At 43.5% G+C, this 21943-nt stretch overlaps 3 protein-coding genes across 3 annotated transcripts; all 3 read right to left on the bottom strand.

The window, feature by feature from the left end:
- Nucleotides 1–237: 237 nt before the first annotated feature.
- LOC107292226 (UPF0488 protein C8orf33 homolog) lies at nt 238–5141 on the bottom strand. Its single transcript, XM_015821300.1, has 4 exons — nt 5127–5141; nt 4308–4395; nt 1936–2082; nt 238–614 (listed from the first exon to the last, which is right to left on the bottom strand). Exons 1-4 carry the CDS (start codon nt 5133–5135, stop codon nt 406–408), a joined length of 453 nt encoding a protein of 150 aa, XP_015676786.1. The 5' UTR covers nt 5136–5141; the 3' UTR covers nt 238–405.
- A 94-nt stretch (nt 5142–5235) lies between these two features.
- On the bottom strand, nt 5236–11109 carry LOC107292225 (UPF0488 protein CG14286-like). The gene is made up of 6 exons (XM_015821299.1): nt 10978–11109; nt 9734–9791; nt 9366–9456; nt 8760–8897; nt 6304–6797; nt 5236–5293 (listed from the first exon to the last, which is right to left on the bottom strand). The coding sequence occupies exons 2-6, from the start codon at nt 9740–9742 to the stop codon at nt 5264–5266; spliced, it is 762 nt and encodes a 253-aa protein (XP_015676785.1). The 5' UTR covers nt 9743–9791; nt 10978–11109; the 3' UTR covers nt 5236–5263.
- A 1412-nt stretch (nt 11110–12521) lies between these two features.
- On the bottom strand, nt 12522–20166 carry AMDHD2 (amidohydrolase domain containing 2). The gene is made up of 11 exons (XM_015821298.1): nt 20074–20166; nt 19570–19706; nt 18250–18389; nt 17677–17731; nt 16924–17136; nt 16421–16509; nt 15373–15517; nt 14857–14964; nt 14557–14625; nt 14094–14195; nt 12522–13173 (listed from the first exon to the last, which is right to left on the bottom strand). The coding sequence occupies exons 1-11, from the start codon at nt 20154–20156 to the stop codon at nt 13085–13087; spliced, it is 1230 nt and encodes a 409-aa protein (XP_015676784.1). The 5' UTR covers nt 20157–20166; the 3' UTR covers nt 12522–13084.
- Nucleotides 20167–21943: the final 1777 nt, after the last annotated feature.

Here is a 21943-nt window from a genome sequence, read left to right as displayed (position 1 = left end):
CATAAGCTTGGGCTTTCCTCTAAAAAAATTGAAGAATTTAAAGAATGGAGTATCCAAAAAGCCATGATAAATTTTCACATCTTCATGCCTGATTTTCCATCTGCTTGCAGGTTGTGTGTGTGTGTGTGTGTGTGTGTGTGTGTGAGAGAGAGAGAGAGAGAGAGAGAGAGAGAGAGAGAGAGAGAGAGAGAGAGAGAGAGAGAGAAAGCAGATATGCTACTATCTTGTTCATTTATTTACTTACTTATAAAATTTATAAGCCACCCATCTCACTGTCAGGCGACTCTTAACTCTCAATCAGTTGCACCAGTTAGTAAACCGTTTGCATAGAAAAATACGTCAAATCAGGTATGCCTGTGCAGCATAAATTTACCACGGAATTCATAAACCCTGTCATAGGGTTGCTTAGAAAAAGTTGAAGCAGAACTCTTCCTGCGATGGCCTGAATGTAAAAGAGGAAGGGTCTGTTGATCTGAGACAAGCTGGGGGTTGATGGCAAGAAGGTTCTTGGAGGTTCTGGAAGGTTCTGGCCCCTTCTGCGGACTTCCTGAACACCTGGCTTCTCTTCTTCTGAGTCTCTTCGTTCACTTCTGCGATGTGAGCTGCTTTTGAAGCTTAGAGGGGTGGAAGGATAGAGATGAAAGATTAACGCAAACACTTCAGAAGGCCGACATTCGCTGCTCTCTCTGTGCCTTTTATTTTCCAAAATTCTCTTGCCAGCTCAAGCAGCGAGAATCTGAAAGATGAAAATAGGCTGGAAAACAGCCTCTAGATTTACTTTCTTTCTGGAAACATCAACCTATTAAAAACTAGATCTAATGAGCAACTAGTTTGCCATACTGGAGTGCTCCGTAATTTGACGGATATTGTCTTCCATATATTAACCCTTAGGAAGACAGCCAGTTGGGTCTAATGGTTAAGGCACCAGGCTAGAAAGCGGGAGAGGTGAGTTTTAGATCTTAGGGATGAAAGCCAGCTAGGTGACTATGGCCCCATCACCAGGAGATGGTGAGTTCTAGTCCCACCTTGGCCATGAAAGCCAGCTAGGTGACTATGGGCCCATCACCAGGAGACTGGTAAGTTCTAGTTCTACCTTGGCCATGAAAGCCAATTGGGCGACTTTGGGCCAATCACCAGGAGACTGGTAAGTTCTAGTCCTACCTTGGTCATGAAAGCCAACTGGGTGACTTTGGGCCAATCATCAGGAGAACGGTGAGTTCTAGTCCCACCTTGGCCATGAAAGCCAGCTAGGTGACTTTGGACCAATCACCAGGAGAACGGTGAGTTCTAGTCCTACCTTGGCCACGAAAGCCAACTGGGTGACTTTGGACCAATCACCAGGAGATGGTGAGTTCTAGTCCCACCTTAAGGCATCAAAGCCAGCTGGGTGAGTTTGGGTCAGTCCCTCTCTCTCAGCCCAGCCCACCTCAGAGGGTTGTTGTTGTTGTGGGGAAAACAGGAGGAGGAAAGTGCGTTGGATACGTTCGTCGCCTTGAGTTGTTTGCGAAAATAATAAGGTGGGATACGAATTAATGAATGAATGAATACAATACAACATTTATATTCCAATGCTGTTTCCCAATTGGAAGCTGGTCCCTGCCTGTAGAGTAATAAATTGGGATTTTAAAAAGTCTAATAAATCTATATAAATAAAAATGTAAATGTTCGTTTGTTCAAAATCTTAGATCTCTGAAAAGTTCTTCACCGATTGCTTTGAAATTTTGACACAACGTTGCATTCGAATACGCACGTGTTTTTATATACCTACTATTATATAGATGTCACACCTGTGACAGGTAAAAACATGCTTTGAAAAATAGCACCATCTGTTGGACGTAAAAGCAACACACCAGACTGAGCCACAGCAACGCGAGGCCGGGTACAGCTAGTAAATAAATAAATAAATAAATAAACAAACAACTCCTTTCTCCCTACCTGCTTGCAAGAGTTTCAGCTGCTTCTGCCGTTCCTCGGCCATTTTCGCTCTGTAGTCGCCCAGCATCAGCCGCATCACTTGGCGCTTCTTCGCCAGCACGGCTTTCTTGCTGCGCAGCGTCTTGATGGCGCGGAGAGCTTCCTCCGCTGTGGAAGAAGTCAAGGGCGTCAAGACCTGGGGGCACCTCAGCAGGACGTGCAGCAAAAATGTGCACACTCCTTCAGAGGTCCACGGGGTGACTTTCCCTCAATTAGCCCTCAACGTACGGCCACAATTGAGCCCCAAATTTCCGTTATTTGTTAAATGACTTTTTCCCCCATTTTACGATCTTTCTCACCCCGGTTGTTAAGTGAATCACTGCAGGGGTTGAGTTAGTAACCCGGTTGTTAAGTGAATCTGGCTTCCCCCATCGACTTTTGCTTGTTGGAAAGTCGCAGAACGTGTGTGTGTGTGTGTGTGTGTGTGACGTGATCCAAGGCCACTGCAACCGTCATAAATGTGAGTCGGTTGTCAAAGTATCTGTAAATCAAGTGAGGATGGGGATGCTCAACGGTCATAAGTGTGAAAAATGGTCCTAAGTCACTTTTTTTAGTGCCTTTGTGACTTTGAACAGTCACTAAGTGAACTGTTATAAGTCAAGGACAACGTATTTAGGGGGATGGACAATTAAATACGACACACACTTTAAAAACCCGCTAAATGAATAAACGCAGCGAATCTGTTTTCTCCCCAAGATAAAATTCAGAAGAGAATAAGTTTGGTTAAGTTGTCACTGGTTGCTGTCTGCTTCTGGAACTGTCATTCGATATCTCCAATGTCGTGATATTGTTGGAATACACCCTGCATTTTTTAAGTCTCCTTGACAGGATGTTGACAATCATGGAAGGAGCATCCTCAAAATAATAAATGAACCAGGACTGTTCCATTGTTCAATCAAGGTCAGTGAGAGGATGCGAGTAAGCGATTGGGAAAGACCACAACTGCAAAACAGGAAAGACTGCGATAACAAAAAGCGCCTACATAACAGAATAGCAGAGTTGGAAGGGACCTTGAAGGTCATCTAGTCCAACCCCCTGCTCAGGCAGGAAACCCTATTCCATTTCGGACAAATGGATGTCCAGTCTCTTCTTAAAAACTTCCAGTGTTGGAGCATTCACCGCTTCTGGAGGCAGGTTGTTCCACTGGTTAATTGTTCTCACTGTCAGGAAGTTTCTCCTTAGTTCTAGGTTGCTTCTCTCCTTGGTCAGTTTCCACCCGTTGCTCCTTGTCCTGCTTTCAGGCGCTTTGGAGAATAGCTTGACTCCCTCTTCTTTGGGGCAGCCCCTGAGATATTGGAACACTGCTATCCTGTCCCCACCTCGTCCTTCTCTTCATTAAACTAGACATACCCAATTCCAGCAACCGTTCCTTATATGTTTTAGCTTCCAGTCCCCTGATCATCTTCTCTGCGCTCTTTCTAGAGTCTCAACATTTTTTTTACATCGTGGTGACCAAAACTGGCTGCAGAAATGATGTCCACATGATTCTGGCTTTTTCTTCTCCTCCGCTCCAAACTATCAAGAATGGAGAAGGTCTGGCTTGGACAGTCAATCAAGAAAAAGGTAAAGTCCCCATCAGTTCAGATCTGACTCTTGGTGACTAATGTAGCTTTCTTTCTGGCATCAGTATGGATGCGATTGGCTGTTGCCATGATATGATATGTTGTTTTTTTCTTTCCCAGTCTTCCATCTAAATATGGATCAGGTCTACTGCTGCTTGTCGTTTTTGAAATAATTCAAGGTTTGCTGACTGCTGCCACCTACTGACTTCTACAAGATTCTTTGCTATGGAGAATCATTCACCATCGTAGCAAAAACTATTTATCTCTTTTTGATCATCACTGCCTTGAAATCCACGTGACCCTCACCCTGTTGGCGGTCCCTAAAATCCTAAAAACTTGTTTGTTCTCTTGGGCCTCGGGTTGAGATGGATGGGACTCCTTGCTGGGCATGTCCTTGTTATTTCTGCATAGATTAGAATAGAATAGAGCTGGAAGGGACCTTGGAGGTCTTCTAGTCCAGCCCCCTGCTCAAGCAGGAGAACCTATACCGTCTCAGATAGGTGACTGTCCAGCCTCTTTTTAAAAACTTCCAGCGATGGGCAAGCTGTTCCACTGGTTGATTGTCCTCACTGTCAGGAAGTTTCTCCTTAATTCCAGGTTGCTTCTCTCTTTGATCAAGCTCCAACGAACCCAATCTTGTTTTGGCTTCTATTGGATTTTTTTTTTACAGTAATCTATTGTGATCTGCCCAGAGTTAGCTGGAGGTGGAAGGTATGCTTAAGTTGAATTAAATAAATAAGCAAACAATTGATTCCAAGCAAGCTAACTCACTCTGTTTTGGGGTGGATTTCTGAGTCTTCAGGCAGAGTTCCAGCTGTTCCACACACCAGTCTACCTCTCTCTTCAATTGATCATCTGGCTGTTCAGGGGGAGGGGAAACAAAAATTAGTTCAGCAGTGCATTGAAAGGTAAACTACTTCTACCATCTTGTTTCTCGAAGTTATCTCACTAGAGTTCTCTAACTCAGTGGTTCCCAAACTTTGCAACTTTAAGGTGTGTGGACCTCAGCTCCCAGAATTCCCTAGCTTTGGTAACTACATTTCAAGTCAGAGGTACTGACTTGGTTCTGGCGTCATGCTAAACCCTCGTTTTTTTAACTGCATTATAGAATGTGAAATCTTAATTTATAACTCAGAGTGGCTGAGTTCACACAACTCACTCCTCTAAAACCCAAAAAACCCACGATGGCTTGTTGCCCACTGAATTCAAATAGGGGAAAAGGAAGAGGTCATGTGGAAGATCTGAAGACCTTCAGGCAAGCTACTTTGAAACGCAACCATAGTGGCCCCTTGACTTTTCATCTTGAACGATCTACTGATAAACGTAAATTATTGCAGAGACTTAATGGGAGGGCAAATGAATGCTCCTGCATCACTGATTTTCACAACCAATCCTTAACTCAGGGGTCTTCAAACTTGGCCCTTTTATGACTTGTGGACTTCAACCCTCAGAATTCCTCAGCCAGGCACGCATGCCTGGCTGAGGAATTCTGGGAGTTGAAGTCCACAAGTCATAAAAGGGCCAAGTTTGAAGACCCCTGCCTTAACTCACTCACTGTCTTATCCCACATTCAACATGGTCTTTACATGCCTGTAACATCTCAGCTTGATCCGACGCTCCTTGCCCACCAAGCTTGTTGTCTCCATGTCCTTTGTCAACCTGGGCTACTTTTGACGGTGCGGTCTTCTTCTTCTTCTTTCTCTTGGATGGTGCACCAGCTGCCACCATCAATTTCTCTTCTGCAACCTCTGCTGAAGCTGCGTACCAACAATTTTTTAAAACCTTAATCATTTGCTATTTTTCATCAGTAACAACAGATTGATATTACTTTGCATATCTTTCACTTACCTGAAAATTTAGGGAAGGAGGGAGAAGTATCTCCCATTTTGTGAAATCATTGTTGTATAATTAATGCATTACATACAGATAGTCGAATGACCACTGGCTCAGCTACTGTTCAAAGTTATGACTGTGCTGAACTAAGGGATTTACGAGGGTCCTCCTAGCTGCAGCTCTCACAGCGCCTCCACGATCATGTGATCACGATCTGGGCGCTTGGCAATTGGCTCACAATTATGGGGTCACGGCATTCCGCGGTAATGTGGTTGCCATTTGTGCTCTTCACTGCTGGATTCCAACAAGCAAAGCAAGGAGGGGAAGCAGGCCACAAATGGCGTTTACACACCTGCAGAATGCTGAAGGCCAGATCTTGAAGTTGAAACTCAAGTACTTTGGCCACCTAATGAGAAGGAAGGACTCACTGGAGAAGAGCCTAATGCTGGGAAAGATGGAGGGCAATAGAAGAAGGGGACGACAGAGAATGAGGTGGCTGGATGGAGTCACTGAAGCTGGAGACGTGAGCTTCAATGGACTCCAGAAGATGGCAGAGGACAGGAAGGCCTGGAGGAACGTTGTCCATGGGGTCGCGATGGGTCGGACACGACTTTGCGACTAACACCACCACCACCTAACAACCACAATGGGGAGTGCCACAACTGCTGTCATAAGCTGGTGCGGTCATGTGACGTTCCACTTTGCAACCGCATTGCCTAGCAATAGTTGCTGATCCCAATTGCCAGAGATAAATGAGGACTGTCTATTTTAAACTCTGTAGCACAGAGATAAAAGCCAATTCTACTAACAAATGGATTCGCACTGGAATTAGTCGCCAATTTGTATAAGATCAATCGGTACGTATTTCCTTCCAAGGCTTAATAAAACTTAGTGGTTCCCCCGTACCTACTTGGGTGCCTTCCAATCTTGGTACCTCTTGTATAGGATGTTCTTCACTGCGTCTGCTTCCACAGTCCACCCCATCAGCTCTATCGGGTTGTGAAGAAGCTGGTTTCTCGGTTGTCACCATAGCTTCCTTGGATGGGATGTCCATCTCTGGAGCTGCTTCTGCTGAAGCTCCGGAGCCAAGATCTGTGGCCTCAGCTGAAGTTGAAGCAGCATCTGGGATGATGAAGCTGAAAGCAAAGCCAGGCTGCCCTGTTCCAGTGGAGAAGTCCAGCATCCTAGAGGGACCGTTACCAGTAGACTGTTCTCTAGAGTCACCCAACTCATGTTCTTCTGCTGTGGTTCTATCAGTTTCTTCTGCGGTTCTTTCAGGTGGGACAAAGTTAAACTGAAAGCTATCATCGGAGGATGCAAATAAGGAAGTTGACACTGCAGAAGGGCAGTTGGATTGCTTCCTGTACACCACACTGCCCAAAGGAAGAACGTTTCCTTGCTGAATTTCTACCTGCACAGGCCTCACACCTACAGGGCAGAAACAGAAACATGGGCACTCCCATTAAATTACCAAAGCACACTCCACCCAATGCACCAAGCTACGTAGCCTTTCAATAAATAAAACCCACATTTTATACGTCATATATAGTACACGAAGCATTAAATCGAATGTTGTGGAATTTGGCTTGAGATTACAGAAGTCACCAAGCCTAACTGGGTGTATAGTACTGTAGAGAAGAGGCTGCACTTGTAACAGCCTCCTAATAAAGGTCTCTTCTCTTCCTGTTTGGTTGATGAGTTGGCTACAGGTTGTCCTTGACTTATGACTGGTCGCTTAGTGATTATTGAAAGTTATGCCAGACCCCAAAAAGGGAACTTACGACCAAGATTTATAATGTTGGGCCACTTCCGCAGTCACACAACTGAACTTCAGGTGAATAGCAAGACGGTAAACTCCATTACTGTCATATGTTGAGGACTACCTGTATTTGCCTGCTTCTCTAATGGAAGATCAAGCTCAAGCTGTTAAAAGTAGCACAAACAAGCATCCCGAAGCATCTGCAGATAGAAGAAACAGGCAACAGCCTTACAGAAAAAGGTATATTCCTGCCATGTTATCAATGTCTGAAGCTTTCACCAAATTTTCCTCCTCTGGTTCCTTATCTGTCTGTTATGTTCACATGAGCTGACCGTCTCCATTTTTGGGGGGGCCACATTCTTAGTTGCTAGTGTAGTGGCTGGATCTCAGAGAAAACAGGGCTGGATGTCAGATAAGGCAAGTAGAATGGATATTTCATCAAAAGAAAACTGAAGGGCTCACTTTGACCGAAGTAATTTTCATCCTTTTTTTTTCAGCAGTCTCATCAATATCTATCTTTGCTTCCTAATGTTAATAATAATAAAATTGGAAGGGACCTTGGAGGTCATCTAGTCCAACCCCATTCAGGCAGGAAACCCTATACCATTTCGGACAAATGGCTGTCCAGTCTCTTCTTAAAAACTTCAAGTGTTGAAGCACCCACAACTTCTGGAGGCAGGTTGTTCCACTGGTTAATTGTTCTGTCAGGAAATTTCTCCTTAGTTCTAGATTGTTTCTATCCCTGATTAGTTTCCATCCGTTGTTTCCTGTCCTGCCTTCAGGCGCTTTGGAGAATAGCTTGACTCCCTCTTCTTTGGGGCAGCCCCTGAGATACTGGAAGACTGCTATCCTGTCCCCCCTCGTCCTTCTCTTCGTTAAACTAGACATACCCAATTCCAGCCACCGTTCCTTATATGTTTTAGCCTCCAGTCCCCTGATCATCTTTGTTGCTCTTCTCTGTACTCTTTCCAGAGTCTCATCATCTTTTTTACATCGTGGTGACCAAAACTGGATGTTCATTAAAGGAGCCGAATTCTACACTCGTCTTCTGCAACTGGCTACTTTTGCTTAGTCTTGTCCGGACCTGGTACATTTCCAGTTGTTAAGATCCCTCATCAGCTGCCAGCATGGCCAACAAGGCAGCAAAAATGGAAGCTATAAATCATAATAAACTGGAACACTTCAAGTTACAGACGGCTGTTCCGGCTGACTCTGCAGCAGCTGCTAGTGACTTTTAAGTATCATGATAAACTGGATGACAGCGTCTCGGGATGTGAATGTTTCATTCTATAACTTGGTGTCTTTGTTTAGGAACAAGGTTGCTTGGATCTAGGACAAAGGCGAGCAACTTTCAGACAAACCCACCTTCTACCTGCAGAGATCCTGTGCGAGGGATCTGTCCTCAAGCCAAAGCAAATTTTCTCTGCCCTCACAGCGAACCAGATAAAAAGAAGGAAGGAGAGCAAAAGAAAACAAAACTTTTTTTTAAGGGAAGGATCACTGACATGCGGAAGGCGGGACAAATACATTCAGGTGGTGGCTAGAGCAGGAAAGAACCAAAAGACATATATATCAGGATGAAAGAATTGGGAGTGCGTGACTGACACAAAAGACTGGACCTGACAGCTCACCAGTTTTTGCTGCCCTCTCGTTCTCTTCAGCCATTTTGAGACGGTAATCTCCAAAGGCGTGGTGCATCATTTCCCGCTTCTTCACAAGGGGAGCTTTACGGGAACGCAATACTCTAAGGATGTGGCGTGTTTCATCAGCTGCTCTCAGGAACCAGAGATGAAGAATGTTAACAGTTACTCATGAAACCCTGGCATTATAGATAGTCCTATGACTGGTTGCCTAGCAATTGTTTAACATTACAGACCTCCCCAGAGCTACTTACAGCCCAGTTTTGAAGTTCCAATGGTTGTCCCCTCGTAGTCATGTGATTGCATTTGGCTCTTGACCAGCTTGCATTTATGGCCATTTGCAGTGTCCCACTATCATGTGACCATAATTTACAGGTTTTTTTTGCCAGAAATCGGCATTAACTTCCTGCCCCTGTGCTCTACAGCAGATTTTTTCAACCTCAGCAACTTAGGTGTAGACTTCAACTCCCAGAATTCCCCAGCCAGCATACTCGTTAAGAGAATTCTGGGTGTTGAAGTCACATATCTTAAGAAATGCTGAGGTTGAGATATCTCTGTTTCAAATGGATCCACTAGGTTTTATTGTTTCCAACCTACCTTGTTTTGGAGTTGGGTTGAGACGCAAAAGGCCAGTCTCCAGTTGAGTAATGCACCATTCCAGTTCATCCTGAAATGTTGGTTTGGGAGCCTGGATCAATGGGAAATGTACATGCATTAAGGGCTGGCATTTTTTTTTTTTTAAAAAAAAGGTGTTTGCACATGCCTGTCTGTGAAACCCAAATAACCTTTAAATCCCGGTGACATTAGTTGTGACAAAATTGCAATGCTTGCTAATATTCCCTTCTCCTACACAGTAATTAAAATTGCAGGATTCTTAATGTTTAGTTAGCTATTGTGGGTCTTTTATATTGCTTTAATCTTAAGCAATTTACCAGATCTGTTGCCACAAGGAACACATGTCTTACCTCTTCCATTAAGAAAGGTTGCACTAAGCGTTCTTCAGATATTTCCTCGCCTGTTCATCTAATAATAAAAGGTGACACAAAAACATTTAGGGCATCTTTTTTTCAAAGGCCTAACTTCATTTGCTACATAACTGATAAGCATTTGTAGGGGTGACATTTTCTACATTGTGTAGATTATCTTGTTCTCTTTGCAGATTTTCTTCTTTTATTCCATTTTTCGTTTATGTTCATAATAACTTTATAGTATGTTATTGTGACCAAAATATTAAAACTCTCAGGTGCTCCGTTCAAGGATTCTTTAAAATTTGTTTTCTCCACCAGCCTGCTTCATTGGTGTAAAAGATTTAAACTATATATTTTTGTATTTTAGTGCAATGTGAGTTGCCCAGTCACTGACTTCAGATACTCAGTTTATTTAGAATATAGAGAATTTAGAGAGTCGATTTGGTGCAGTAGTGAAGGTGCAGGTCTAGAAACAAGGACACTATGAGTTCTAGTCAGGCCTTAGGCATAAAAATCCAGTTGGGTGACTTTGGGCCAATTCACCTCACAAGTTGTTCTGGGGAAAATAGGAGTATTGGATGTTAGCAGCCTTGAGCTAACTAAAATATATTTAAATCTACACATATAAATGTATTTATAAATATATGAAAAACTATTCCTTTTGTATATTTATATTTGTATATAATATATTTGTATATTTATATTTGGTTTGGTATATATTTTTAATTGTACACTGCCAGACTCTATGAGATGGCTGGTCTGTAAATTTGATAATAATAAACAAATTACATACATACACACACACACACACACACCTTTTTTCCCGCAAGAGAACGGTGCTTATCCTTAACTCAAATACATTTTGCTCCGGGGTAATGTCATACCACTATTTACAGTTCTCTTTCGGGTCATTAAAAATGCAAAACTACCCGTGCTCTGCTTTAAAATTAAACAGGATTTGCAATTAGAATTCCTAACCACCCCCCAAAAAACAATAATAGGAATTAGTACGAAGTCAAGGCTTAACCGTGGGAGGACGGAGAAATAAAACATTAGTGGCTTGTTAATATAAACCAAAAGCTCAAATCATGCATCTGCTGCAACAAGGCAGAGAACCGACCTGGCGGGCTCTTAATAATGTTGCATTGGAAACTGAAATTAAAAGCAGGCAATTGCTTCCCGACTCCAGGTCTTGTGCCCGACCAGGCCGCGCCAAGTCCCCCCTCTCCCCTTAAATTTACACGGATTCCTCCTCCTTCGCTCCAATCCGGATCAATCCACTCCGAAAGATACTGAAGCCGAAATCCAGCTCCGTTACACTTTTATGTGCGTTACTCCATTGGGATCCCACCGCAAGCACGAGCAAGGCGGGCCCGGTCCGTCGCTGGACCGCTTCCCCCGCTCGCTCCGGAGCTCGGAAAATTCAGTTCCGCCTGGAAGCCGTTCCTCCCTCTGATTGGCTGATTGTCCCACTCAAAAGAATCTGTAAAGAAGACTTGGAATGGGACTTCAGAGGGTTTGGACTACAATTCCTATTCTTCTCGCCAGCCTGGGAAGGTTTTGCCTAAAGCACCCAAGCTGTCTCCCAAAAATCTGGAAGCAAACGCTTTGAAGAGTTGTTTTTTCCGTACCAGTCATTTTTTCTTAACTTGTGAAAGGGTGGTAGAGTTTTGCATTCACGTCTGTCATAAATGATCCAGTGGGGGAATTTTTCTTCTTTGTTTTTTCCTCTAATGCTGGGAATTTTAAATAGAAACACAGCTTCTAATATTCGGTTTTTTAATCTGGTTTTATAGGGGTTTGTAGTTTTATGTTTTGTATTTGTACTGTTTTTAATACGCTGTGCACCGCCCTGAGTCCTGCGGGAGAAGGGCGGTATATAAATTAAATTATAATAATAATAATAATAATAAAGGTGGAAGGAAAGTGAAGGAGAGGGTCAGCAGCAAGGGGGATGCGCTCAGTTACACTAGGGATTAGGCATTGTTGGAAGCCCTGAAGGACTAGATCAGACACTGATCATCCAGTAGGAAAGCTACCTATGTGGTTGTTAGGAGTCAAAAATGACTTGATGGCACATAATCGATCAATCATCCCAGCAAAAAGATTTGTTGAAAGTGAACATCCACCACAATCTCCCTCTGCTGGAGAAACAACACATCAGCTGTGGACTGAACATTTTATTACCCTTTATAAAAGATATGCTTTTAAAAAACATTTCCAAAATAAAGAATCAGATGAAATTGCTACATGGCTGGAATCACAATGCCTGAAAATTTAAATTCACAGCATGTCAAAAAGAAAAAAAAATGTAATGCAACGAGGCCAAAAAAACCCACTTTGCAAAATGATGATGATGATGATGATGATGATGATGATGTTGGAAGGAACCTTGGAGGTCTTCTAGTCCAACCCCTGCTCAGGCAGGAAACCCTATACCATTTCAGACAAACGGCTGTCCAGTCTCTTCTTCAAAACTTTCAGTGTTAGAGCATTCACAGCTTCTGGAAGCAGGTTGTTCCACTGATTAATTGTTCTGACAGGAAATTTCTCCTTAGTTCTAGGTTGCTTCTCTCTTTGGTTAGTTTCCATCTGTTGTTTCTTGTCCTGCCTTCAGGTGCTTTGGAGAACAGCTTGACTCCCTCTTCTTTGTGGCAGCCCCCGAGATATTGGAACATGTCACCCCTCGTCCTTCTCTTCATTAAATAAGGCCTCCTGCGGACTTGAAGACCTCCTAAGTCCCTTTCAACTTATTCTGTATTCTTGACCTTTTCAGCTGAAAATGAAATAAAACCATACTACAGATTTCAGCAGTTGTAATCAGAAATGGCTCCCAGGCTGTCAAGCAAATCATTTTTTGCGGGATGCACATTACCTTGGGGTTCAATGTCACCCCAGATTTTTAGACCAGCTGCTTAGGCAAATCCAGTCAATGTAGCAGCATTGTATAGAGTTAGCTTTAAGTGGGACCAAAGCAGATGCCTCCTTCCCAAAGCTTCATCCAAATATTAAAGAGGCTGCACTGAAAGTCAAAGAATGAAGCACTCTGGGGGAAAAAGGGGCTGCTGTTCCCCAGTAACAGTAAGTCTCTTGATTTACAGCGAGAAAAGTCCCTGTCAAGCTCCGGAAGGAGTTTGTGTCTGTGGGATCAAGTCGAGAAGAAAAGTTTTATCATCCTCCACAGAAAGGAGGGCAGCCAATGCTACAGTTTAAGCAGCACCTTTTGAAGAGAATCTATGGAGAAAAATGAGGCAAACCAGAAAGCTTTAGGGAAAAAATGGAGCTATGGGTCACTCCAGGCCCTCCTCTGCCTTCAGTCTGAAGCATTGCCCGTCCAGCAATGCAGTTTCAGAGGGTGAAGTTGCCTTGTTTCCAGACCTCTTCGCCGGCAATATAAGTGGCCCGTACATGAAGACTCTCATCCAGCAGCACAAAATCTGTAGGAAAAACAAAATGATGCCTCTCATCCCAAGCTTGGTTGCTACCGTAGGAATTTCAGGCCCTGCGATATAGGAGAGATGGACCTAACTATCCCAAACATGCTTTTTCATGAGGCGACTGGACTTTCTTGTTTTTCTTTGAAGACGTTTTGCTTCTCATCCAAGAAGCTTCTTCAGCTCTGACTGGATGGTGGGGAAGTCAGGGCTGAAGAAGCTTCTTGGATGAGAAACGAAACGTCTTCAAAGAAAAACAAGAAAGTCCAATCGCCTCGTGAAAAAGCACCTTTAGGATAACTATGACCTGGGTGACTGAGAATCTCCACAGCCAACGCCAACTGAAATTCACACAATCGGTTCAACTACACCTCCCATAATTCTTCATTCAGCAGAGAAGGATGAGGCAGATGGGCCTCTCCAGGGAGATAATTCCATGAATACCACAGGCAGGGAGGTTGCAATCCTTGCAACACACCTAACATCTAAAGCAGGGGTAGGCAACCTTGGCTCTTTTATGACTCGTGGACTTCAACTCCCAGAATTCCTGAGCCAGCCATGCTGAAGGGAAAGGGAGAGGTTTCCAAGCTGAGCCATGCTGGCTCAGGAATTCTGGGAGTTGAAGTCCACGAGTCATAAAAGAGCCAAGGTTGCCTACCCTTGATCTAAAGGATGGAAGGTAGAACAATAGGATAAGAGATTTGTGGTGTGGATTCCCAACCTCTGAAGTAGTGATGAAGGTATTGCTGGACCAGAACCAGGGCGAACGAGATCCAATCACCCTTCAGCCCCAGAAGGTCTCTGGGTGACTTTAGCCCAGCCCTTTATTTTCAGCTCAGCCGATCTGACAGGATTCTCAATGGATTCCATGCTGAACTGGAAACAGTGTGATCCAAATTCAATCCTTACAAGAGCCAAAATACCTGCGTCGGTGTCATAATTCAAGGTTCCCTTTTGGTCCTCGATTTTTAAGAGCTGAGCAGGGTGGAGAGAGGCAGCCTCCAGGGCTGTTTCTAATGAACAAGCTGCAAAACAGAAATGGGAGTTGTTTCTTAGTTAGCATCAAGAGTTCTTCACTTAAACGATGAAACCCTTGTCCATTCTATATCCCTTCTGAACAGGCAGGAGAATCTATGACTGACAGTGTGTCTAGGCCAGTGCTTCTCAACGCTGGGGATTTGAAGATGTGTGGACTTCAATCCTAAAATTCCCCAACCAGGGAATTCCTGTGTGGGAGTTGAACCTTCACTTGTGGACCTGATCTTTCGCACCTGACACTGAGTCGTTACAAGGGCCACCTTTTGGGGGGGGTGAGAAGGGGGGTTTACAAATAAATCCTCAGCAGATCTGGCTCCCCAGGAGATGGCAAAGCCAGATTCTCCTTACCAGTGGCTTCCCTGAAATGTCGGACACAGGTGTCCATCGTGGAGATGCTTCCACTCAGTATTTTAGTACCTGGAAAGAGAGGAGGAGGAGGAGGAGGAGGAGGAGGAGGAGGAGGAGGAGGAGGAGGAAGATGATCAGCTTTACATGCAAAGACAGTTGGATAGGGGATGATGGGAACTATAGTGCATCTCACAGGTTCTCACAAGACCCTTCTGGGTTTTGGGGAAGAGCTTAGGGAAAAATCAGCCCATCCGCCTATTTGAGCGGCTAACTGAGATTTCAGCCTAGGAGTGCCCTTACCTGCAATGTAGGATTTTGCACCTTCTACCTCTACCACCAGCTGGCCCAGAGTGTGTCTGCCAGGGGGAAGTCCCATTGCTGGGATGGCATCTGTCACCAGGACCAAACCTAAGGAGGGATAATTTTGGACCTCTTAATTCCACCTGAAAATCACTTCAGTGTTGCCAACATATGGTTTAATCTGGTTTTCAGGCACCCCAATGAATGGACCCAATCATTTGCAGCTTATGTGAAATATGTAAATGTGATCACATTAAGTGTGATGGTATAGGGTTTCCTGCCTGAGCAGGGGGTTGGACTAGATGACCTCCAAGGTCCCTTCCAACTTTATTATTATTAAGTGTCTTCAAACCAATGTTAAAACAAACCATGGCTTACTTTAAGTGAACTGAACTGTACTCTCTCTTTGGCGTCCTCCATCTTTTTTTACCAAAACCCTCCCAACAGCGGACCAAGCTGACTAAAAAGATGCCCCTTCTCATCTCAGGGGGAAGGGTCTTCCTTGTGGAGACAGACCTTGAGGGTGAGCCCGGTGTGCGATTCGCAGAGCGGCAGGATTCGTGTGGATCCCATCTGAGATCATGCCGTAAAACACTTGCTGATTGGGAGGGATCTTGTCGCTTGTGAGAAGCCCCACGATCCCGGGGTCTCGATGGTGGAACTGCACAAGGAATGTTAGGACACAAGGCAGTTAAGTCCATGGATTAGGGAGAAGGACTACAAAACCTACTGTTCCATTTCTTGGCTAGACTGGAATTGGTTATGTCTAGTTTAATGAAGAGAAGGACGAGGGGTGACATGATAGCAGCGTTCCAGTATCTCAGGGGCTGCCCTAAAGAAGAGGCGGTCAAGCTATTCTCCAAAGCCCCTGAAGGCAGGACAGGAAACAAGGGATGGAAACTGATCAAGAAGAGAAGCAATCTAGAACTAAGAAGAAACGTCCTGACAGTGAGAACAATTAATCAGTAGAACAGCTTACCTCCAGAGGTTGTGGGTGCTCCAAAACGGGAGGTTTTTAAGACGAGATTGGACAATCATCTGTTTAAAATGGTATAGGGTTTCCTGCCTGAGCAGGGGGTTGGACTAGATGACCTCCAAGGTCCCTCCCAACTTTTTTATTATTATTATTATTATTATTATTATTATTATTATTATTATTATTATTATTATTATTATTATTATTATTATTATTATGGATCATCGCACAGTCAGCCAGATGTTCAGACTGGATTTGGCATTTTGTTGTTGTTGTTGTTGTTGTTGTTGTTGTTGTTGTTGTTGTTGTTGTTATTATTATTATTATTATTATTATTATTATTATTATTATTATTATTATTATTATTACCATACGACCTGGGCAGTCTCCTCAGAGGAGAAATCACAACCCAGAATTCTGTGGAACAGTGGCTTTTCCAAACCCCAGGAATAAATTCAGTCACGACAGTCCTCAATTTACAAACCATTTGTTTAGCAGCCGATTGAAGTTACAACAGCGCTGAAAAAAGTAACTGACAAACACTCGGTTAGGATGCTGGAAATGGAAACTTGCCTAGGTACTACTCACAGGTAACATGGCATTGAAGAGGTGAGTAATGAAGGTAGCTCCCTGACAAACAGCCTCCTCAGCCTGAGATAGATTAGCCACAGAGTGTCCTAGAAAAAAATGGAGAGAACTCTACATCATGTTCCTTTGGGGCCTTTTCCTCACCAGCAGCCCCCCGGGAGGAGAATCACCCCCGGGCGCGGCACACATGGAGCAGTGCAGCCAAGGACATAGCCGGACAGCAGAGGCAAGACTCCGCCCTCGCGCTCCATAGCATGCAGATGATGCTGCGGGGTGTGGGCGTGGCTGCCATGGTGCTGCAGGGCTACCTGGGCGGTCTGCTGTGGCGGGCCATGGAGGCGGTGCGTGGCCCTGCGGGCGGGCGGGGCAGGCAGGGGCAGAGCAGGCAGGATGGGAGGCGGAGCGGGGGCAGGGGTTGGGTTTGGGGCACTCGGTCTCTAAAAGGTTCACCATCACTGACCTAGGACCAGATTTGGCTATCAGCCCCCAGGGACAACGTTTACCCAATGATACGCAGATGCCTCTCTTGGTCAGCTCCCGGATCACTTCACTGCTACGTTTCATCTCAGGTGCTAAGGTGATAATCCGGACACAGTCCAGGCTCCCGTACATGGCAAGCAAATCCAGAAAGGCTCCCGACTCAAAAGTACGGAGGTAATTTTCCGGGTGAGCCCCCTTCTTCTCTTTGCTGATGAATGGACCCTCCAGATGAATCCCTGCCAAAGGAGAAAGACATCCAAAGCTCTGAAACAAGGTGAGGCAATCGTTTATGGACAGTCGGACCACTGAAGGGTATAATATGGGGGCAGGAGACCTACGACAAACTCCAACTGAAGTGAAGATCTGTAGCAAATTTTCAAAATTCCAGGCCCTTAGCCATGATGGTCTAGAGCACGGGTAGGCAACCTTGGCTCTTTTATGACTCGTGGACTTCAACTCCCAAAATTCCTAAGTCAGCCATGCTGAGGGGAAAGGGAAAGGTTTCCAAGCTGAGCCATGTTGGCTCAGGAATTCTGGGAGTTGAAGTCCACGAGTCATGAAGGGGCCAAAGTTTTCCCCATGCTGGCTCAGGAATTCTGGGAGTTGAAGTCCACGAGTCATAAAAGAGTCAAGGTTGCCTACCCCTGGTCTAGAGTTCTTGAAGGTGCTGACCCCACCTCAGAAAGGCACCAGATTAGAGAAAGGTGCAAAGGATCTTTTATCTTTCTTACCTCATCAAAAGATACAACTATTAAAGATGAATGGCTTTTATTCACCTAGGACACCAGCTCCATGAGGTCCTCCATTTTGTACACGGATCTGAGGCAGAACCTATTAGGAGAGGAGACATTGAGAAAAAAAAACCAAGCTCCATTGTGGTGCAGGGCGTTGTATGAATCAAGTCCATATTCAGCTTGCTAAACCCAGATCTCTGATTATTTCTGTAATTATTTCTATTCTAGTTGGCTCATAGAGGCTCATTTCTGCAACCCCAAACAGACGACAGGAAACAGAAATCCAACAGGTTCTGATAGGTTGTCCATATGCAATTAATGCAGTAGAATAATGATCTGATTTAGTGACTGGACTTACATCACATAAAGCCATTGCTTGATCTGGATTTCCTGGCTAATCTAAAATTAATTCTTTACCAGACAGAGTTAGACGTCATGTTTTCTCCAGGTGCTCAATGTGTTGCATACAACACTTGTTCTGTTTTTCTCCCAACCAGCTAACTTCATGCCGCCATCGAAACCATCCACCTTGGTTGACCAACTATAATATAGAGGCCAGGTTTACACAATCCCTCAAATCAAAACAAGCCATGTTACAGCTTTGGATCTCCTCACCTTGTGATAAACCGAGGATGGTGAGGTGACCATGGTTGGGCAAAATGAAGTCACTCCGCTGGACAGTATCTTCTGGGCAACCAGTGAAATTCCTGCTTGCACATCATCTGTAGCCAGGGAAAAATCTACTCCGAAACCTCCTGAGAAGACAGAAGGAGACGCCCATCCTTGCTATTTAGGTTATCCAGTGGCTTGCCTCTGTGCAAATCATGGTTATACACCTGGATAATATACTCCGCAGATGGAGGGATTAACTTATCTTTGGTTCCCAATGGCAAAGTATCTTTGGAAATGGAATTGTCCTTTCTCTATCCATTCTGATTGAGGCTGGTTACAGCATAATCCTCAGATTGCTTCCTTGCTAATAGGTTGAACTGTATCTTCCATTAACCAAGTTGTTTAGAGCTGTTGGTAGTTGTTGATCGTAAACACCTCCCGGGGAGATGTCACCTTGTAGTGAGATGAGTGGCAAATACATTTAACAAATACATCTCACTGTCTTTCTTTGCGATCCCATTTTACAGCAAGGCCATGAAGACTCAGATTCCAACATGGTCCAAGCAAATAAAATATGCAAGCAGATATTTCTGTAGGGGATGACCAGGCTGAGCCCAAGGGAGGGGTCAAACGCATCATCAGTCTGGAGTCCCTTTGTGCTCACAAGAGATCTAAATCCAGCCCACCTTGAATTCTGTTTACTCTTATCTACCCCCAATTTGCTTTGACTGTTAGTAGCTGAGATTCTTGTAGAGCTTAAGATTGCTATAAACCTATATATTCACTTGAACTTCCTGGACTCCTGATTTCCAGTACTTGATTATCTAACTATATCTATATCTACCTATCATCTAAATCCAGCCCACCTTGAATTTTATTGACTTTTATTTACCGCCAATTTGCTTTGACTGTTAGTAGTTCAGATTCTTGTAGAGCTTAAGACTGCAATAAACCTATATATTCATTTGAACTTCCTGGACTCCTGATTTCCAGTACTTGATTATCTGTCTGTCTGTCTGTCTGTCTGTCTGTCTGTCTGTCTGTCTGTCTGTCTGTCTGTCTGTCTGTCTGTCTCTCTCTCTCTCTATCTATCTATCTATCTATCTATCATCTAAGTCCAGCCCACCTCGAATTCTGTTGACTCTTATTTACCGCCAATTAGCTTTGACTGTTAGTAATTCAGATTCTTGTAGAGAGCTTTAACGCACGATAAACCTATATATTTATTTGAACTGCCTGGATTTCCCGATTTCCCGTGCTTGACAATTTCTGCATCACTTGGATTGGGGCCTTTGGTTTGCAGCAGTAGTTGCGATCCCTTACCGTTGATTTGTACATCAATGAAGCCCGGTGCCAGGATGCTGCCTTTGCAGTCCAGTTGGATATCTGCAGACTTTTTCTCATCAAAGAACACCTTCTCTGGGTTTAAGATCTTCCCGGCTCTTACCCATAGATCCTCTCTGAAAACAGAATCAGCTAGTCACCCACTTCTTAGATAAAAGTTCCACTTGATCTCTCCTTTGGCCAATCGACCAAAGGCAGTTCTCTGCTGGAATCCTATCTATAATTTATTCTGCAGTGAAGAGAGTTTTATTCTTCATCCAGAGAGTTTGGTTCTATCAAGTTTTATTGATAGTAAACAGGTGATGAAAGAGAGGGCTAGTGGGTGCTGGCTTTTAAGGGAGCCTTCTCTTGACTTATGAAGTTGTCTGATCTCCACTTTTTCCCTTCTGGGAGTTGAAGTCCATGAGTCATAAAAGAGCCAAGGTTGCCTACCCCTGATCTAAACCATTAGAACAAGATGGAAGACTAAAATAAAGTCCTCACCTTTGCAGGACATGATCCTTTAAAATCCGGCAGTTGGTAAATTGAAGGATTGGTGCATCCACAGTGGATTTATGGCATGGCATCCTTCAGGCACACGTGTGAGGCAACTATCAGAAACAGCATGGAGAGAACATGAAGGAAGCCATATTTAAGCCATATTTATTCATCTATTATGTAAGCCTTGATTTGTTTAGTCATGATTTACTGAATCAGAAAACAAAACTGTTGAATGGGTTAAAAGCAATATGGGAACATGATCTATTGAAGCCCCTTTGCATCTTATTTTATTTAATTATTCAATTTTTTATTGAATACTCAAGGCAGTGAACTGTACCTTGAAACATAATGAGTTGATAGCTTTCTTACAGATTGCAGCAAGAACTTGGAAGGCAGAAACTGATTTCCGTGTGCTGGCAAACGTGTGGAAATAATGGAATACAATAATGGAAAAAGTGATTCTCCCTCTCCCTCCAAGGATCTCATATTATTATTATTATTATTATTATTATTATTAATTATTATTATTATTATTATTATTATTATTATTATTATTATTACTACTACTACTACTACTACTACTACTACTACTACTACTACTTTGGATATAATATAGAATTAGAAAACTGGCAAAAGTTATGGGAAACAAATGCTAAATTAACGAAAGCAGTGGCATATAAAGAAAACTTATATAAAATGTTTTACAGATGGCATATGACACCAATGAGATTAGCAAAAAATGTTTAAAAATACTTCAAACAAGTGTTGGAAATGCAAACACAGACCAGGTACTTATTACCATATCTGGTGGACATGCCCTAGAGCAAAAAGAGTTTGGTTAAAAATACACTTATGGAGAAAATGACTAAAAAACAAATAGACTTTAAGCCACAATTATTTTTGTTAGAAATAATAGGAGCAAATTATGAGAAAGACTGTATATATTTAATTCTACATGTACTAACTGCAGCAGGAATTGTATTTGCCTAACATTGGAAAAATAAAAATTTACCAACTGAAGAAGAATTAAGAAAATTTTAGTGTGTGCAGAAATGGACAGATTGACTTTAAGGATAAAAAAGACTCAATGTATTTTAGAACATGGAATAATTTTTATCAATGGCTAGAAAAAACGAGTTAGAGAGAAAGGAATGTGATATGTCACTTTGAATATATATTAGCAAGAAGACGACCATCGAGCGATTAATTATATTGTATATCATTGTTTTTTTTTAAATACATGAACCCAGACATTATGCTGTTTACTAAATATTGAGAATGTTATTTAAAAGAAACCCTAACCCTAATCCCAACCCCACCTTATTCCTAATCCTAGAAAAACTAATTATATTATAAAATTACACTGACCCGCAACCCAGATTTCGGTTTTAGGGTTCCCTCTGTACCAAGGAGAGTATTTTTACCAGCACCTCAAGAGCAAAAGACACGTGAAGCTGTTCCCTTTTCTAGGCACAATGCAGAGCACCGTTGGTGGCTCATGAAAGAGATCCCCAAAGCTGGTGCTCAGCCTCTCTCCCCCCCATCCCACATAAATTGCCGTACCGGAGGGTCCAAATTAAAAGGATTTGTTCTTGCTGCAACTTCCCCCCCCTCCCTCCCCGGCTTTTCCAGCAAACTTAGTGCCGCAATCTCCCTGCAGTTTAGGAGGGCAAAATCTTGCAAAAATCACCTCCGCCACCCCACCTGGCGGCTTCTCTTTCGTGGTGGCGGCTAGGAATCAAAAACGACCTGATGGCAAACCCAATCAATCAATCAATCAATCAATCATTTTGACTGATTGGATTTGCCATTTTTAAACCCATCTGACCGCCTTTCCTTTGGCCAGCCCGCTCTCCAGAACTCCCCCCCCCAG

Source organism: Protobothrops mucrosquamatus, unplaced genomic scaffold (assembly GCF_001527695.2).
Source record: "Protobothrops mucrosquamatus isolate PMUCROS unplaced genomic scaffold, P.Mucros_1.0 scaffold1298, whole genome shotgun sequence".
NCBI classification, from domain to species: domain Eukaryota; kingdom Metazoa; phylum Chordata; class Lepidosauria; order Squamata; family Viperidae; genus Protobothrops; species Protobothrops mucrosquamatus.
The sequence above is the reverse complement of the archived record's forward strand: the minus strand, read 5'-3'. Positions and strand labels throughout refer to the sequence as shown.

What these genes read in the sequence shown, in the direction of transcription:
- LOC107292226 (XM_015821300.1), bottom strand. An exon ending in GAAATCCACCCCAAAACAGA is followed by an intron (nt 2,083 to 4,307) that starts GTGAGTTAGCTT and finishes CTTCTTCCACAG; the next exon opens with CGGAGGAAGCTCTCCGCGCC. An exon ending in GCTGAAACTCTTGCAAGCAG is followed by an intron (nt 615 to 1,935) that starts GTAGGGAGAAAG and finishes CACCCCTCTAAG; the next exon opens with CTTCAAAAGCAGCTCACATC.
- LOC107292225 (XM_015821299.1), bottom strand. An exon ending in CAACCCAACTCCAAAACAAG is followed by an intron (nt 8,898 to 9,365) that starts GTAGGTTGGAAA and finishes TCCTGAGAGCAG; the next exon opens with CTGATGAAACACGCCACATC. An exon ending in AAGAACATCCTATACAAGAG is followed by an intron (nt 5,294 to 6,303) that starts GTACCAAGATTG and finishes GTTGGTACGCAG; the next exon opens with CTTCAGCAGAGGTTGCAGAA.
- AMDHD2 (XM_015821298.1), bottom strand. Translation starts at nt 20,156, where the DNA reads ATGCCATGCCATAAATCCACTGTGGATGCACCAATCCTTCAATTTACC. An exon ending in CATCCTCGGTTTATCACAAG is followed by an intron (nt 17,732 to 18,249) that starts GTGAGGAGATCC and finishes CTCTCCTAATAG; the next exon opens with GTTCTGCCTCAGATCCGTGT. An exon ending in ACATTTCAGGGAAGCCACTG is followed by an intron (nt 14,196 to 14,556) that starts GTAAGGAGAATC and finishes TCTGTTTTGCAG; the next exon opens with CTTGTTCATTAGAAACAGCC.